The sequence below is a fragment of the Agelaius phoeniceus genome, chromosome 6 (genome assembly GCF_051311805.1).
Source record: "Agelaius phoeniceus isolate bAgePho1 chromosome 6, bAgePho1.hap1, whole genome shotgun sequence".
Classification (NCBI taxonomy): domain Eukaryota; kingdom Metazoa; phylum Chordata; class Aves; order Passeriformes; family Icteridae; genus Agelaius; species Agelaius phoeniceus.
In genome coordinates this window covers 8,897,980-8,916,506 of record NC_135270.1, presented here as the reverse complement: position 1 = coordinate 8,916,506, position 18,527 = coordinate 8,897,980, and the positions used below count along the sequence as shown (strand labels likewise).

General features: G+C 44.1%; 1 protein-coding gene across 2 annotated transcripts; it reads right to left on the bottom strand.

Moving 5' to 3' along the window:
• Positions 1 to 1,603: 1,603 nt before the first annotated feature.
• On the bottom strand, positions 1,604 to 18,313 carry FADD (Fas associated via death domain). Of its 2 annotated transcripts, XR_013182667.1 has the most exons (5): positions 17,821 to 18,313; positions 15,475 to 17,511; positions 8,667 to 8,825; positions 5,540 to 5,674; positions 1,604 to 3,765 (listed from the first exon to the last, which is right to left on the bottom strand). XR_013182667.1 is itself a non-coding variant. In XM_054634575.2 (2 exons), the coding sequence occupies exons 1-2, from the start codon at positions 18,197 to 18,199 to the stop codon at positions 17,225 to 17,227; spliced, it is 666 nt and encodes a 221-aa protein (XP_054490550.2). In that variant the 5' UTR covers positions 18,200 to 18,313; the 3' UTR covers positions 15,008 to 17,224. The 2 variants fall into 2 exon arrangements, 1 of the variants encoding a protein (XP_054490550.2); XM_054634575.2 differs by lacking the exons at positions 1,604 to 3,765; positions 5,540 to 5,674; positions 8,667 to 8,825 and having other exon boundaries at positions 15,008 to 17,511.
• Positions 18,314 to 18,527: the final 214 nt, after the last annotated feature.

Here is an 18,527-nt window from a genome sequence, read left to right as displayed (position 1 = left end):
GCTGTCTGCCCTGGGAGCGATACCGCCGCCGCCCACGCTGCCCGCCCCGGGGGAAAGGACGGGAAAGCCGCAGCGGAGCCCCGGGGCGGGAGGCGTGCTTGCTGAGGACTGGGAACAGGGCAGGGCTGGAGCGGCCCCGCAGTCGCAGCCCGTGCCGGGGCCTGCATGTGGCGGGGCGGGATCGCAGCGCCTCGCCCGGCCCGGCCGCCCCAGCCCGCTCCCAGCGCCTCGGCCAGCCCGGAGGCCGGGACCTGCTCTGGGCACCTCCATTCGAAAGGCCATGACGGGCTAGAGCGAGTCCAGAGGAGGGAATGGAGCTGGGGAAGGGTCTGAAGCGTCAGGAGAGGCTGAGGGAGCTGGGGAAGGGGCTCAGCCTGGACAAAAGCAGAGAACATTGTCACTCCATACAGCTCCCTGAGAGGAGGCTGTGGCCAAATTGGTCTCTTTTCCCAGTGACAGGACAAGAGGACATAGTCTTGAGCTACCAGGGGATGTTTAGGATGGACATCAGGAAGAATTTCTTCACGGAAAGGGTGGTCAGACGTTGGAATGAGCTCCGAGGCAGGTGCTGGAGTCACCATCCCTGGACATGTCTAAGGAAAGGCTGGATGTAGCACTCACTGCCATGTCCTGGGTGACACCGTGGTGTTTGGTCATAGACTGGACTCAGTGACCCCTGAGGTCTTTTCCAAGCTAACCCGTTCTGTGATTTTGTGGAATTCAGGTCCCCAGCACAGTGAGGGGTGACTTTCTGACACAGCCTGTTCTCCACAGGAAACTGGGTTTGGCTACGTTGATTATTATTTTTCCAAAACACCATAGAAATGTTTTTCCACTTGCATTTCTATAGCTTTTACTCTCTCCTGGAGCCTTCACCGTGCCCATGAGTTGAAAGTTGAAGTCTGCCAGGCAAAGCTTAGAAAACTCTCTTTCCTCTCTTTGCATTTGTGCTACTGCCCTGAATAAAGTATTTGCATTTTGGACCCTATTGTTGCTTTTACAGTGGAAAGCTCTAAAAGGCATCAAGGGCCAGTTAGGCAGACAGAGGCAAGTCATGCCAAAAAGCAGCAGTCCCTGCACAGAAGGTTTTGCAGATTTGTGGCTGGATTATGTGGATTAATTTGTCCCAACATCTCGACACCTAGCACTAGATGGAAAGCATCACTATTGAGTCAATCTTCCTTTTCCACATATGAAATTCTTTACAAGTTTACTACACTGTGCTCTTTCCCTTTGGTATCTGAGCCTTTAGAGTGAATTCAAGTCACATTTTATAAGTTTTCCCTGTACAGCCATGAGGTCTAGATTGCTTTTTGTTTTTCCTCCTGAAGTTTCTAATGTAATCCCATGACTCTGGGAACTGGAACTTTGAAGAAAAAGCCAAATACGATGAGGCACATTCAAACCATGAGCTCTGCCAAATATAGATCAGCACAGATTTAGTGCTGAATGTCTGCATAACTGAGCTCTGACTTTTCAATGTAGGAAGACTAGCAAAAAGGTTCCAAAATGAATTGTTATGAATTAACATGTACATAGGTAAATGCTTTTATTTATAAGCTTTGATCCAGATTTTCAGCGAATAAAGAAGACCTCAGGCTAAGCAGCTGCCAGGGCAGCATTTTCAAAATAATCCACTCCAGCAATACCAAAACAAGGCTGGAAAATAAAGTGGAGTTTGTGGCTGTGTTAACAAACACCATTCCACTTCAGCTCATCACACATAAAAATGAAAATTAATAACGTTAGTAGAAAGACTGATTTGATTTGTGTTTAACATGTGAGTCAAATGGAGACTTTGTGGATGAAAGGGCAAAAGGTTAAAGACTGTAATGGGCACAGAGTTGATAATCTCTCTCAAACTGGACACTGCAATATATCCAGCCTGATTAGCTGATCTCAGAGCCAGGTCATGTGGAATAAATTAATTAACCTCAGTATTCATGTAGATCCTAAAACATGGAATAGTATTTTCTCTCAGTCTGGGATGCCTTGGAATGTGTGCTTTTCTTTTGAAATTAAGTTTTGTTTTGTCCTTAAATAGTTAAAACCAAAAAATGAAGATTTCTACCATGCTATAATCCTGCTTCATTATGAAAGCAAAGAACCTAGCACACAATCCTGAACTGAGAATAAAAATGGATGAACTCCATTTTAATTAATTTTCACTTCACCCAGTTTGTTAACAAGGCACAGACACTTGCATTCAGCTTGCTCATCTCTTCATATCATGTTTGGATTTCCCATCTATGGGGCAGGAGGTTTTAGCTGCAGACCCTCCTCAGCCTCACCTTTATATCACTTTGTACACCAGTTTCAGAGGAGGGTGGAAATGCCAGTGGTTAGGCACTTTCTTGAGAAATGGGTTTCAGCCTCAGGTGGGAACAGAGTTCCCACAGCAATGTGGGAATAAATGTCTGCTGCATGAGAAGGAGGCACTGTAAAGAGACAGGTATTTTTTCATGCCCCAAAAGGATGGCTTAGTCCAGGAGGAAACCTACATCCAGAATATCCTAGCTCAGGAATATGCCTCCCATGTGGCATACTGCAAATACCTTCCTTAGGCACCACACTCTGTGAATGCCACACAGAGCCCAGACTGTGGATACAGCAGAGTTTCTGAGGTGCCCCAAAAATATTTGAAAGGCCTGACTTTAAAGCTAATTGCTACTCCCATGTGCAGTCCACCAAAGCTGGGACCAGATCAGCGGGGAAGGGCAGGACCTGAAATTCTAGAGAGAAAAAGTGAATAACCAGATCTTTGCATAATGCTCCGTGCTGCACGAAATACACGTGGAATGATAAAGTCAGAACTCCCAGGCTCTGCAAATACCAAAATATTTCTCAGTCGTATTTACTTTGTAGTACAAGGAAAACAATTTCTTTTTTTTTTTCCTCCTGGGCATGTAACCCAGGATATACCATCCGACATGAAGAGCACCAGCAGCTCAGATCTTTTTAATTAAATGAGTGTGATGTCTCTTTTGTAAGTTCAGCAAGAGGACTGGCTCCTTGTCCATGTCATTTAGTGAGATGTAACACTTGTGGATGTGTCTGGAAAGAGCCCCACATATGTCAGCTGACAGCAAAGTAATCAGTCCAGAGACCCAGGTTAAATCTCTCTCCACTCTTTGCATCTCAAAAACCACACGCTGAAATTCAAACAAAGGCTGTTAAAAACAGGGTGGGGGGGAAGGTTTCCTTTCCTGTCACATGATAAATTAGATCCTAATGTTTATCCAAGCTCAGCAAGGCAGGCAGCTCTTCCTGCCAGCCCGTGCTGGGGTGAGCAGTGGGGTCGGGCTGGGGCTGCCCAGCCCGCGGGCTCTGAGGACAAACACCTGCTGCCCAGTGCAGCTCTGCTCTGCCCACTGAGGGCTTCACGCTTCCTTTGTGCCCAAATTTCCTTTGTGAGCCTCACAGCCACCCCACACCAGCACAAAACCTCTGCTGAAAGTAGTCCAAGATCGCCCATGCAGTCTTTTTTCCCCTCCCGAGTTGAGCTGATGGTACCTTACTTACTCCTTGTCCTTTACAGATGATTTAATGACTTAGCAGCAAAGTGCATTTTGAACACATTTCAGGCATTTCAGAACGACATGAATAGATGCAAGAACAGGATTTTTGCCAGCAGCACTGATTATCCTTTTGTCAGTAGATAGACGTGACCTGGACCATTCTGTTGCCATAAATAAAAGTCTCCAGAGGCTGCTAGACACTTTGCTTGAGGGAGAAGGGATGAGAGGGAAGAGGCTGGAAGGTGGCCTGTGGAGAAGAGGACAGAGGTAATTAATGGTTATGCCCATGTATAAAGATAAGTGCACCAGTAAATGTGTCAGCCCTTGGGCATTGGAAGCCACCACTTCACACAGCACAGTCCTTTACATCAACATTTTATTTATATCATGTGGGTCTACACGGATCTGTGCTGGATTCAGGGAGGTGTAAATCAAATGGGACTTGGCTGCTCTGAAACTGAAGAGGGTTTTTGAACTGGACTTAGGAAGAAAAGTCTCTACAATGCAATGGACTCTTAAAAGACCAAGTGAACTTACACAATTTGTTTTAGTGAGAATCATACCTATGTCAAGACCATAAATGTTTTTCAAATTTAGTTGTCACTCCCACAACCAAAACCACACATTCTCACTCAAGTACAAACCTGCTGAACTCGAAAAGGCTTTCAGCTTAGTTTCAGCTTCAGTTGTGCAATTTGCAGTTCAGAATTATTGCACCTGCTGTCTTTTCTATCTGGATTTACAGCGGCAGAAATCCCCTTGAGCTAGAAAGAATTTCTAAAGCCAGGTATCATTTATTTCAATCAGAAATGAAGTACACCCATAATATCCAATTCAAACATAGTACATTCCCTCAGTGTAGACTGATTTCAGCATGTCTTACAATAGTCTATAGCTAAAGTGAAAGGTATCAAGCTAAAAGTGCATTCAGTTGCAAGTTCAGGGCAATAGAGCTGCACATTATTTAGTTAAACATTTTTAAAAAGATAATATTTTTCGGAAAGGCCATATTTGTGTGAGGTAGCTGTGAATAATATTGGAAGAAGAAACTGAAGGATTCAGAACCAGCTGTGATAATGCAGCTCCTGCCTACCTAGAGCAGGTCTGGATACATTCCACCTGGCTGACCACCTACAGCATGAACCCATTTACCCTGGCTTGCCTCTGTAATCAGTGGAGCAAGAGAGCCACTCCATGGGAGGAGTGATTCAGACCTTTGGTGTGGTCCATGAATCACCTGCTCCAGGTGCCTGTCTGTTCCCATTGGCTCCAGAGGGAGCCCAGGGCAGCTGGACTCTTGCCGTGGGAGCTGTGCTCAGATGTCTAAAGCAGCATGAGATGAACCTGGGTGTTGGATACGTGTGGGAGCAGCACAGCTTGCTGCTGTAGGAAAGCAAGGGAAATGGATGTGGTTGTCCACAGAAATGAGCAGGGCTGTTCCTGGCTTCATTGCTGTGGATTTAGCAGCCCACGGTTTGTCTGTCTCAGTAATTTTAACTGGTCTGCAATTCAATTACTGGATCTGCAAGACCAAAGCCTAGAGCTTCAGAGCCATGGCAGCCTCTCAGGGTAGAGAATGATAGAAACACAGAATTGTTTGGGTCAGAAGGGACCTTAAAGATGATCCAGTTCCAGCCCCCTGCCATAGGCAGGGACACCTTCCAATATCCCAGGCTGCTCCAAGCCCTGTTCAGCCTGGTCTTGAACACCTCCAGGGGTGGGGAGTCCATAACCTCTCTGGGCAACCCATTCCAGTGCTTTATCACCCTCTCAGCAAAGAATTTATTTCTTATATCTAACCTAAACCCACCTCCTCCAGCTTAAGGCCATCCCCCCTTATAACTCCATGCCCTTGCCCAAAGTCCCTCTCCATCTCCCTTGGAGGCTTTTTAGGTACTGCAAGGGGCTCTAAGGTCTCCCCAGAGCCTTTTCTTCTCCAGGATGAGCAGTCCCAAATCCCTCACGATGTCTTCATTGCAAGAGAAAGTAATGCTATTATTTTTATAACAGCATTATAATACCTGTCTGTATACAGACAGGTTGATTGCAGAGTGACGTCTACAGACACTGAGCTCCTCTCCTCTCCTCTCCTCTCCATTAGGTTCTACCTGGATCACTTCAATATTGAGGCTTCAGCTTTTAGAATGTTTTGAGACCTGGTAAGAGAAAAAAAATAAAAAAGATTACATTATTTTAATAATATATTTAATAAACTTTATAAATAGTCCAACTACAGGAAAACAAAAAGGATTTGCATGTGAAATAACATTTCTGTTCCTGTAAATCAGTGTTTGAAGAAAAAAAAAGGGGTTTTTTTTCCTGCTTTGTCTGCTATGCAAAGGCTCCTGCTGTTTCAAGTGGCTTTGGAGTAGGCACTAAGCAAAGTGGATCACAATTTCTATGTACTCAGTGTCCTCTACTATTAGTAGAGTAGTAAAGTAGATAAAAGCATTTGAAAAATAAAGAGACCTCAAATAGTACTTAAGCCTATTTTTAATCCTTACCTGACTAGATTTCAAGTGATAACATACCTTTCATTACATGCACATTGCCTGCATGAAATTGTTTGCAGCAATCACCACCTTCATTATTCAGATGCACACTGAATTGAAGCATTAACCTGTGTGTGTCAAGATAATAATGTTGGGAAGGTCTTAGTCCCAAATCATATGTGTGTGACAAGGCTGAAGGACTTTTGTGCAACCAGCTTCAGCTTACAGGCAAATGAAAATGTAAATAGCACTTTCAGTGAACCACCAGTTTATGCATGAGTTAAAATGTTTATTTTCACCATTTTAGAACTCCCCACTGTCTTCACAGTATTTACTAGGAATATTAATTTGCTAAAATGAATTAGCTGAGATGGTGACTAAAAACCAAGATGGCCTCAGAATGAAGTCATAAAGCAAACTGCAACAGATAAAGTTTATAAAAACTGTGGACACTTGCAATGGCAACAGTGTGTTTGGCAAAAAACCATCTCCAGTTTCAAGGTGAGCCTAAGGCTCAGGTGAAACTGTTTACCAATAGATATGGTGTATTAAAGTGCTGTCAAAGTTCAGTTCCCAATATTATTTCTTGTTCTGACTAGTAGCAATTGTGCCTAGACAACCAGGTCATTTCAGATTAAATTTCACCTTTGGCATTTGGAGAAGAAGGTTACTAGGTCAGGATCTGACACAGAAAATGAGTATAGGTATAAGCAGCTAATGGTAACCACTCAGCTCAGACCACCTACCAGCAGCCTGAAGCAGCAGAGTGACATTTAAAAGCAATCAGAGTCAGAAGAAAACCTTCAGGGAAAACAGACAATACTTCAGAAAAAGCAGCTCTACATTCGCCAGTGGGGAAAAAACCCCAGACCTTTGGGAACAGTGCTCAAGTCAACTTGAAACAAATATCAAGAAAAAGAATGGAAATATAGAAAATGGGGCTTCTTTTTAAGTAAATTCCTTACCCACTTGCTTCTGTGTTGGCCTGTCCTTACCCAGTATTATCCCTGTGTTGTGAGTGGTCTCATCCTTAGCTTTTGAAGAAAACACCAGTATTATCCCTGTGTTGTGAGTGGTCTCATCCTTAGCTTTTGAAGAAAACACCATAACTTTGAGCAAATTCCCTGCAAATCCATAAAGCCAGAGCGCACAGCACATGGACTGGGTGAGACATGCTGTGGAGAGGAGATCCTCATGGAGAAGGCAGGATCCTCTCTAATGCCAGCAGGAGCTGCCTTTGCACAGCCTTGCTCATATGGGTTATCCCTACTGCTGGACTCACAGTGCCCTAAAGTAAGGGAGTTTTAGGATTTCTGTCTAAAATTTTAATTTTAGTTCTGCCATGATATCCTAGTTTTGAGATTAATGGTTTAAAGATGCTTAAGTCCTTACAGAACCATATGTTATTTTAATAATGAATAAAAGCACAGTGAAGCCTTGCATCCCTTCTTGGCTGGCAGAGTGTCTGTTACTAATCTGGCCCAATTTACCTTCCCTCTGCTCAGAAACACCCTCTGCAACACTTATGGTCAGCTCATACTGCCTCCTCCAGCTGGAGTCAGGCTTTGTGTGTGCAGCTTGTGCTGCTCAACCCATCCCCATGGGTCACTCCGAGTTCAGGCTCCTTACGGGAATGCCTTTATCTGCACCTGAGGTTTCATCCAGTGTGTCCTCAGCTGCCATTGAGGTCTCCGGGTGCTTTTGAATCAGCTCCCAACAAAAGGTTTGTCCCTGACTTGTGTGAGATAACACTCTCAGTCACTCTAGCGTTCCTTTTCCCTTTTTCTGTTGGCCTGAATGCCTTGTTCCTTTGCACAGAGGTATTTACACAGCTTTTGTCAAATTGCAATTAATTAAGGCTTGCTGTTACTAAATAAAAAGTCATTTACTATCTAGCGGCTGCAGGCAAGGTGACATGATGTGTAACTTGGAAAAAAACCCAAAAGACAAGAGAAAAAGCTATGAAAAGTTGTCCTCTCCCTACTCCTGGCTAGGAATCATCATTTCTAGGAAGGTGGACAACAGGTGAACAAATCTTGTCATTGTCTTACACTGTTTAATCCTTAAACAAAGTGAGAACAACATGTGTAAGATATAAAAGGGAATAACTCATAATAGCAGAAACCTGCAGCCCTGATATTATTCATCTGTGCCATAACAAGCAGAGGAACTGATTTATTTTGAAGCTAAATTCCCTGTTCTCCTGAACACAGTTCATATTAAAGACCCTTTGACCACAGCATCTGTTTGCATTGTAATCCACATCTAAAAGAGTCAACAGAAATATTGACTCAGGAGCTGGTTCTAGCTCAGGTCTGTGAGGTAAGCTCCCACAACACACTTCAGCTTTTGCACAAAGAGCTACAAGAACACTCCTCACCTTTTCCTTTTGTGTTACAATCAATCATCCAGCACTCCAAACAAAGGTCAGGTCCTCCCCCAAATGCAAACAATACCTTCCCTTTGTCTCTCAAACAACTTTAAATAACAATGCCTAAAACTTCCAGGAATCATTAGCATTTCTTTATGCACAAATGGGAAATATTGGGTCTAGCCAAGGTGAGATTAATCTGGCAGTTTCAGTCTGGTGAAGTGCTGCCCTCACCATAAAAGCCATCGAGGAACTTGGCACTAACTTGCTCTTTGTACTTTTTACCTGTGAAGCCGCAGACTGAAGTGGCAGGGACTCAGCTGCCTGGTGCTGGAATCATTTAGGGCACTGGAAAAGCACAAGCAGAACTCCTTTTACTTTGGCCACGTAAAATTTCTGATTTTTTTCCTGTTAGATAATTTCCTCGGTGTCTGCAGCTGCTGCCTGCAAAAGCAGAAGGAACAGGGAAGAGAACAGAAGGTTAATTTCAGCATCACAGCTTTTGTATTGACCCAGAACACTAGACTGAAGGAAAATGCTGAAAATCACAGAAACTGCTCTAGTGTACACCAGGATTTAAGCCAATTCTTGCATTTAAACCTGTAAGAATAAAACAATGGCTCAAAATCACTCCTGCTCTGGCTGATCCTGGAGGTGCAGCAGATGGCTCTGAATTTGTACTTTTTATTAATGAGTTGGCCCAGAAACACCACCTTTGTTTCTACCAGAATTTGGCTGCTTTTGGAGATTGCCATAGGGATAGATTTCCTTACAGATGCAGTACAGTGCATATAAGGGACAGACAGAAGTTGGAGAAGGAGTATTGAGAAATATTCCTGTCAAGAAAATCTTGTTTTCCAGATTATATCAAATAACTTTACTGAGGGGTGTGTGTGTGTATGCATAAGGAAACACACGCTGTACACACACAGATATGTGGATACCCACACACACAGGCACACCAGGATTTGGGAGACATGTAATTTTCATGTCAAATACTTTCTTTCTCTCCTGTAATTAAATGTGCAGTTTCCTTTCACCAAAATAACATGGCACCAGCTTGATTTTAATATATCTTTAAGCCATGTACAGTGAGATTCCTTGCATGAATATTCAGCATTTCGCTGCCACATGCCCATGGATATTCAACAAATAAAGGAATATGAAGGCATAAGTGATACAACAAATAATTCTGCAGTACCAGATTTTTGCTGTAAACAGAATAATCAAATTTTATGCCAGCCAAAACAGTGATAATTTAAATTTTTATCTGTCAAATCCAGTAATGCTTTGCTGGAATGGGTTGTTTTCTCCTGTCAAGGTCAGAATGTTTAGCAACAGCAATGGGGATGGTTCCTGGCTCCCAGTTTTCAATGCTCATGGAGATAGCATGTCTCAATTACAGCCAAAATGCTGCAGAAAAGCCTCTGTATCCAGACACCAGCTAGGTCATAGCAAGGTTTCTGAGTGCACAAAGGAAGGGTTTTTCAGCTCCTGGGGTTCACTTTGCTTGCATGATTTAGAGGCTTTTTTGTCTGCCTTTAATAATGCCACCTTTGTAGTACCAAAACACACGACTGAGAGAAGCTGGCAGCTCCCTGTGGCCTGCAGCTCCCCCATTCCCTCTCTTTGCATGGGGGAAAAAAAAATCCCAATAACCAAACCAGGAAGCTGCCACTGCTGCTGTGACATCTGACATGATAATGCTGCAGAACCAGGATACTCCCTGACCTGCTTACAGGTACCATGGCATTTCCATCTGTGCCCATTTTTCCCCAGATGAGGAAAAATGGGCACACCTTATTTGAATGCATGAGAAACCACTGGAACAGGCTGGCTGAATAACCAGGGGTGATTCAAGAACTGTCAGAGTCCTCTTCAAACCACCAAGGGTTTGTCCTTCCTCAGGCTTGAGTGTTGGAATTATTCAGCATTTAATGATGAGTTGGGGGATGAATTTGTGGGAAGGAGATAAGGGATGAAAGTAACCTTTTAAAGGAGAAAATGGGACAAGCCTATGGGGCACTCCAGGTACCCTTTAAATAAAAGAAACTGGGATCTGATTTCTCTATAATTCCTTCTCTAATTCCTCTGAATTGGCCTGTGGGAACTTCTCAGCCCTCACAAAACAAATTGAGCTCCCCACAAGCCAGACCTGAGGAACAGACATCAGACTTGCTGGTGAGGCCCCTTCTGGCATGAGACCTACCTCAAGCCTATTTGAATCAGCCATTAGTAAAGAAATCACCTCCAAAAAAAGTCAGTTCAACATGAATTCCATCAAACCTAATAGTAATAAAACATAAACCAGTGAAAATACTAACCTAGGAAACAGACAAACATTGTGTGTAAAGCAAACTCTGGATTTTCAAAGGTGTTGGTTGACATTAAATTTGGTTAAGTAGCTGTGTGATGGCATCTTCTCTGAGACTGTTGGTCTAGACACCTCTGTAAACCTTAATTCACAGGTGTCAAATCTGCCTTTGGCTTTCAAGCTGAAAAATGGTCTGGTCCTTTCACACTACTCAGCATCTTATCCAGTGGAAGTGATTAGGGGAGAATCAGGAATTTCTAGAGCTGAGGATTTCTGTCTCTGATGAGGATTCCCGCCTCCATTCCCACTTCAGGGCAAATTAGGTGGAAGGAGGAGATATTCCTAGGGAGAAAATCACGATCAGGGTACCTTATAACCATGTTCCAGCTGCTTTTAGTTACCCCTAGAGGCTGGAGGGAGCACAGGCATCAGTTCCAAATCCTGAGGAGGGAGCTCAGGGATTATTTGGAACTTTTGCTAAGCACCTTTATTCCCCAGGATATTTATTTACTGGATGCAGGGTGGGAAAAAAAGGGTCCCCCTCCACAGAATTACAATCAAAGGCCAAGGTGTGGGGTTGGCTCTTGCTCAGCTCTGATGTGAAAATAAGGGGTTTAAATTCTTCCTCAGCCACTGAGTCATGTGAGAAAAGGTTCAGTCAGACAGGGCTGGAGACCTTTAACAATGACATTTCAGGAATTAAGGGCAAAAAATACTGCATGAGGTGAAGTGCCTTATAAACACAGTCCTCTGAAAGACAGTTCAACATTTAATAGCCCTGAAAATTCACAGGCCAGATGTGGAATTTGACATTCGGATTTAAAGATTCAGACATAAGTTTTTTCACATGAAGTTGGGTTTTTTTTGGTTTTTTTTCCTTTTTTTTGTAAAAAGTAGAACATGGTTTACATAAAATTGGATGAGCAGGTCCACAGTGAATAACTTAATTAGATGCCATGTAACAGAGCTGCATGCAGCCGTTAGCTAGAAATGTGCACTTTGCTGACTTTAATTAGTTTTAATTCATCTGCATATATATTAGCTGCTTCATGCACAAACATGCAGTGACACACACAAGCTGGAGCTTTACCATTCCAGCTGGAAACAGAAATGGAAGCACCATATGCTAAACTGGTGCTGAGGACAAAATAAAAATTAAAAAAAAAAAAAAAAAAAAATTTAGCCCTGCTCTCTCACATGTCTTGTTCCAAGGAGAAGTGGAACTGAGGGAATTCGCCAAGAAGTTTCATTTCCATTCCTGCCCTCGCATTTTGGATTCCTGACATGGTCAGAGTGGAGAGTGCAGCAAACCCCAGAGCTGGTGAGAGCTCCCCAGCGTTGAGGGCTGGCTGGGAGGGATGGCCAGGAGCAGCGCTGCAGCCACATGGCCCATGGACTGCCGTGCACTCGCATTGCCATGGCAACCCTGGCTTTGGGGGGAATTCAGGCTACCCCGGCTTTCCCACGTTAGGGATTTCACAGCCAAGAAGCTGTGAATAAATTCTGCTTACGCTGAGCAGAACATAAATTAAACAATGTGGGATGTGAGGCACAGACCTGCCAGTGCTGCGCCCTTTTAATTCACATTTTCTCGGCAATTTCTGTTCAAAATTTGGCAATATGCCTGGGAGTGACAGAAAGCACCTCTCAGGAGATGACTGGGAGGGAAACAAAGATAAGATTTAGCTCAGTTGTTCACATACAGACATTAATGGCAAGAACTGTTTTATGGTTTCATTTTTATGTCAAACCTTTCTCACACTTTATATGCTCACTGTCAATAAAATCTGGTGCCAGGTTTGCATAGAAAAATCACTGACTTTTGTAAAGAAATTTAAACTTTGTACTTCCCTTTTGCCACAGGTGGTGTGCACGCTTGTAGAATAGCTGCTACCACCCTTTTAGAAGTTAGACCTGCTAAGAACTGCTCGGATTAAATTCTGCAAATCATTTTTTAAAAGTAAATACTCCTGCTGTGATCAATAGGATTAGCAGAATTAAGAAATAGAGAAGAAATAATTTTAAAAATCATGAGCATTTTTAATGGCAAGATGATTGCTTTCTGTAGAAGCTCTCCAAAGCCAGGCTCACTCAGAGAAAATCCCAGTTGGGTGTTTTTTACATCTGCCATGACAATGGTCGTTTTATATCTGTGTAACTTCACACAGCACCAGCACCTGCTCTCAAGGCTTGAACATTACATAGTAAATAAAAAATACCAGTCTGGCAGCTTTTTGAAGCACTCAGCAGAGATACAAAATTGACATTAAGCTGCTTTCCATGGCACTTTTTTATTACATTGTACCCGAGACGCCTCAAGAGCTCCCTTAGAGTTGTTGTTATCGAGTGGAGAACACACACAAACCCCTGCACTTTGCTACAGGAGCTGGTCGCTGGGAGAGCTGCCTGGAGTTCTGTGACCTGCACCAGAAACCCAAAGAAAGGAGAGCTCAGCCACCATCCACGCAGGAACAAGCACACAGAGCACCTGGAAAAGGCTTTCAGCTCCCAAAACCCATCAAGACAGAGAAATCACTGAATTCAAACTCAACCAGGATGGCCAGCTTCAGGGATTTCAGTGCTGTCTATTACATCACGTTGCACAAGAACAAGCCTGTTGTTTTCACTTCAGCCTGCTTTAAGAGAGGCATGTGTAATGCTCTCAGGAATGAGGAAGGGGCAGGAATGGGTCTGTGGACGGGACTTTTTAATGATTAAGAGTTGGTGCCACACAGATTCCCACGAGAGAGCTGCATGACTCTGCCTTTCCCAGCAGCTGAGTAAAGCCCTGCTTCCTTCTCTCCCTGAACCTACAATTGCAACACACCCCACTCCTGTGAAGCAATCCTCAGCTGTGACAGTTTTTATTGAAACACAGATTCTCCAAAAGTCCCTGAACCTCTCCTCACAACTCCTTCCCCTACCCTCAAGCTCACCCCCACAATTCCTATTTTTATGGTAGAAACAGTGAACTAATTTCTCTCAATTCCACCAGAGCACCAAAACCCTGGCAGAGAAAAGCAATAAATCAAGGAGGAAAGACAACCTAGAAAAATACTTGTGCTAGAACACATTTTAAGGATACAGGTGATTTATGCAGGAGAAGAAGGGCACAAGGTATGATTAGAAATAAATTTGAATTGAAAAATACTCAGGCAAAAAGCCTGAATTAAGAACATGCTGAGCGCCAGAGAGAGCTTGGAGACACAGTCTGTTATTAAGCTTTCTGCATTAAACAATTAAATGAAGCAATTAGATTTCAGAAAGGAGACAATTATTTTAGGAATGAAACAAAGGCTGGAGGAAATGCAGCTGCCTGAGTGTGGAGAATGGAGAAAAGGAAACCAAAGCATTGTATTTGAAATTCACAACAACCAATTTGTGTAAGAGGATTTTTAATTAATAGTCTAGAAAACGTCTTTTAACTCAGTAATGAAAATAATGCAATTTAAAAAAAGGAAACCACCTCAGTATGTGATTATAATTGATATCTTCAAAAATCATAGGCAATGGCAAGCAAGTGCTGAAAGGGACTGAGGAGTGACATGGAAAAACAATTCTCCAAGATGAGAATTCTCATGAGATGGCACTTTTAACTCTCCACATGTTTTGAAGTGCTGTTTTCTCAAGGCTGTGAGGAAAGATTACTCTCAGGAGACCAAGAGGAAAAAGGTTTGAGTAATTCCTCACAGGCAGATACTCTTGCAGAGCACCCTAAGGATTTGATAAAATGGGCAATTAAGTTATTTGTCTTACTCACTCGCAGCATTAAGTGCAGGCTGACACTCCACAGAGCACCCGAGCCTCCGTCAATTCCTTCTGAGCACATCCTCTAAAAGCTTGACCAAGCTTAGACTAAACCAGAAGCCGAGCTTTTCATTAATTATAAACCAAACACAACATCCTCAGCAAGCATGGCTAGCAGAGGAGAAGAGAAGGAAGCCTGCCCAGGGGCAGCCTCTCTCCCAGGCACACTGGCACTCGAGTCTGGGCTCCTGAGGGCTGGCAGGGAATCCTTTTTTCCTTACACCTCCCGGAGTGACAGCATTGCTGCTGGCAAACTGCAGCCTGATTAGCACTTCTGAGAAGCTCGATGACAAAACACTTTGCTTTTGGTCTTTAATGTCCCAAGAAGGGCACAGGTAACACAATGCCTGTTTAGCAGCACTCCTTGCTTTCAGAGTATCCTTAACATCCACTTTCTCCCAGTCAGAGATCTTACTGCAGACAGCAATCCCATCAAACAGGAAAAGACCCCGTTCCATTTATTTTGGTTTTTTAAATAATTATTTTTAATGAAATGCACACAGAATTATACAATATAAAATTTTAATTCAAGTTATTAAAAATATGCATATGAGTTCAAGGTGTTTAATTTGAAAATAAGATTGTCAACTGGATCAGAAAACACTCCCTTACAAATTGCACCCTTTATCCCTCCCCCCAATAAAAAGGGACATAATCAACATTTGAATATCTCATAAAAACGATCTTAATTGGCCCTTAAGTATGGCACAGATGGATGCAGTCTAGGTCATTTCTTTCAGACACAGTAAAAGCATGTACAAAATCCTTAGAGAAACAAGGTTTTTACCTCCTGAAGCAGAATATTTCTTGTGAGCGCTTGGCTACAACAAACAGGTTATTCCAACTGATTCACAAAATATCCTTTACTAATACTCTTCCTATTCCACATAAATCTCCTTGGTGAAGCAGAAGACTTATTAAAAGTGGATAAGAAAAGCACTTCAGCAGACTTGGAGCTGTTTGAGCACTCACCTAACATCCTGCTCACTTCCACTCCTCTGCTCCCAGGGATTGCTCAGAGGCAGGAAGGAAAAGCTGCTGGAGCAATCCTTTTCTTTATATACTGCAGCATGGATACACCTGATGTCTGTGAAACAAAAGTCTCCAAAACACCTGAGCTCATCACTCAGCTGCAGCTCAGCATCTCCTCCTGGGAGCCTGGAATTGCCAATTGATACAAGTAAAGGGAATAAGAACTTGCCCAAAAGGCAGACAGGTGGCAACTCCTTTGCTTGGATAAAACCAGTGATACTAAATATGCCAAATTGGAAAGATACTGAGAATCAGCACACAATGCTTTGGGCAGAGTGGGGACCTAAAATATCATCCAGTTCCAACCAATGGCTCCTTCCACTAGACCAGGTTGCTCCAAGCCCCATCCAGCCTGGCCTTGGGCACTTCTAGGAATGTGGAAAAGAATCATTGAAGGGGAAAAACCCCTGACTGAAATGATTTTTCTGTCATGTGAACTCACAATGACTTACAGTTTCCACTAACTACAATAAAGTATTCAAGCCTCACTGTTTGAGCAAGAGGCACCACGTGCAATGAAAATTATCAGTGTTACAATGTTTCTGCAGAGCAGTGACAGGTTATGTGCTGGCACCTGGCCTTCACAGCAATGGCACCACATAAAAACAGCTTGCAAAGAGCTGAAATCCCACAGGTGCAGCAGCAATAAAACCTCTTCCAGTATCTGGCCAGGCACTTGGGAGGTGTTTGCAGAAACACAGGATCCTACAGCTGTTCAAGCAGTAATGGTTGCATGGGATTCTCCCCCCTTGAGGTCTCCACAGCCCTGCATGTCCTGCACTGTGCAATTGTGCAGTTTCTCCAGCTGTAGGTCAGGTGTGAAGGCCACTGGCTGAAGGTTGTTCCAGATGAAGGCTGAGAGCTGCATCTGACAGAGGCTGATGAATCCTGCTCCCTCTGAGAGTGGCTCACACCTTCCAGCACACAGGAGCAGCCTCTGTGACAGGGGCCACGGGAGGATGCCCAGAAAGGATCCCCAAAGCATCCCCAGCTTTGGAAAGAGGCTGCTGTGAACACCTTCTCTTGGACAGTTTCAGGAGAACTTGAGGATGCTGAAGGCACTTGGTGCAGAATTTGACTTCCATTTCAAATCCAGGCACGTTTTTCCCAAGAAAGCCACCACATTATTTAGTGTCCCTCTTGCACTGCAGTTTGAGGTTACAGTTGTCTTAATATATTTTCATGGAGAGCAAATATATTTGACGAATTACCTAAGATATTAGTTTTTGATACTCCAAAAGAAAAGCCAGCACCCAACTGAAAACTTTACTCTTTCTCCCTTTCACATTGTATTTATAATAGGCCATTATAAAAAAAATTCCAACATCTCCATGAAATTTTAAATTCCAGTTGTTTCAGAAGTGTCCCATGGATGTATTTCCAGTGGAGATGCATCTGAAAAGTGTCTGCAGCAAAGCAAATCTTTTCAAGTGATTGGCAAAAAAAAAAGAGTGAGAATTTCTATAAAATGGGAGTTCAGATCTTGTGAAAGTTAAAATATCTTGAAATAAGCATCAAACTACAAAGTGCTCTCTGAAAGGAATCTGTTTCCATGTCTGTTTCACCTGAGCACAAATTAACTTATTAAGGCACATAAATAAGTGGCATGATAAGCAGCCAGTGATAATTATTTTGGTCCAGAAGAGAAGAAGTTACTCTGTCTTTTTTCATTCATAGTTTTACATTGTTTTCATTTGGTTTCACTGTTCACCTGTGAGAGCCTCTCTTCAACCCAGTCTGCCACCAATCTCAGGTTGCAGCGCTGGAGGGCTTTTATTAAGTCAGCCACCTTTGCATCCTTCCCCTTCCACTTCTGCCACTCCTGAAGTGCCTGAAAAACCATTTCCTCCAGATTATATCGATAGGCTAGCTCTACCTTGTCCAGCTTCACCTCTGGCAGCCCAAGTTCTCGCATCAGCTTCTTCCAATCCCTCCCAACATTGTCACGAATGACCTCAAAAGCTACCTTCAGGAGACCTGAAACAGCAGAAGCACATCAAGTTAGCCATGCACTTACTAAGAAACTCCAGAAAACGTTTAGAAGTTGTTGGTTCTATTTCAGTAAAATGCCACTATTCCTGTTGCACTGCACACACTGAGAGTTCTACAGAAGCCACCGGATAGACTTGGAATCCCGAAAGATAAAAGTAAGATTAAAAAAAAGAGGGAGGGGAAGTTCCACCCCAAAAGACGATTGCGTACACATTTACTGGGGTAGCTGGGGAGCCATATATGCGGGGATATAACTATATAAAAAACCCTCTCTATACGTAATAATCCACCTACGTTTTTCATGCTGATCTTGCTGATCCTCAGGGGCCTGAAGTTCCCCCTGTTCGAACTGCTCCACCAGTGTCAGCAGGTCGCCCCTGCGGATGTTCCGCAGCAGGTCTTTCAGGAACTCCAGATGGTCGGGCGCGATCACCCGCCGCTCCATCAGCATGTCGAAGAGCTCCAGGCCGACTCGCACCATCTCACTCTTCCCCTTCCCGATTTTGTCGCGACAGAGGAACTTCACTTCCTCCACATCCGCGGCCGACAGGCCCGAGGAGATGGAGAGCAGCAGGCACCGGAAAGGATCCACGGCGCAGGGGCCCGCGCCCGGCACAGGCCCCGCGGCGGGGACTTGGGCGTCCTGTCCCAGCTCTCCGCAGACGAAATCCATTGCTGTTTGCGCAGGGTGACCTCCCGGAACACGGGGAGACACCGGAGGGACGGGACGGTACCGACCCGGACACGACCCGACCCGAGCGGCGCCCGGAACTCACGTGACCCGCGGCTTTCCCGCCCCCGCCGCCCGCCCCAAGATGGCGGCCGCGCCGCCGCCCGTGAGGGAGGGAGTATACTCTGTCACCGCTACCGCCGCCTCAGCTGTCACCGCTACCTCTGCCCCCAACCTGTCCCGAGGCGAACCGGCTTCTTTGGTGCTGCTGAATGCAGCGCGTGTGTTGGAGCCGAGCTCAGTGCGGCCGGTGTCGTGCTTCAGGAGAAGC

What these genes read in the sequence shown, in the direction of transcription:
- FADD (XM_054634575.2), bottom strand. Translation starts at nt 18,199, where the DNA reads ATGGATTTCGTCTGCGGAGAGCTGGGACAGGACGCCCAAGTCCCCGCC. An exon ending in GCAAGATCAGCATGAAAAAC is followed by an intron (nt 17,512 to 17,820) that starts GTAGGTGGATTA and finishes CTGCTGTTTCAG; the next exon opens with GTCTCCTGAAGGTAGCTTTT.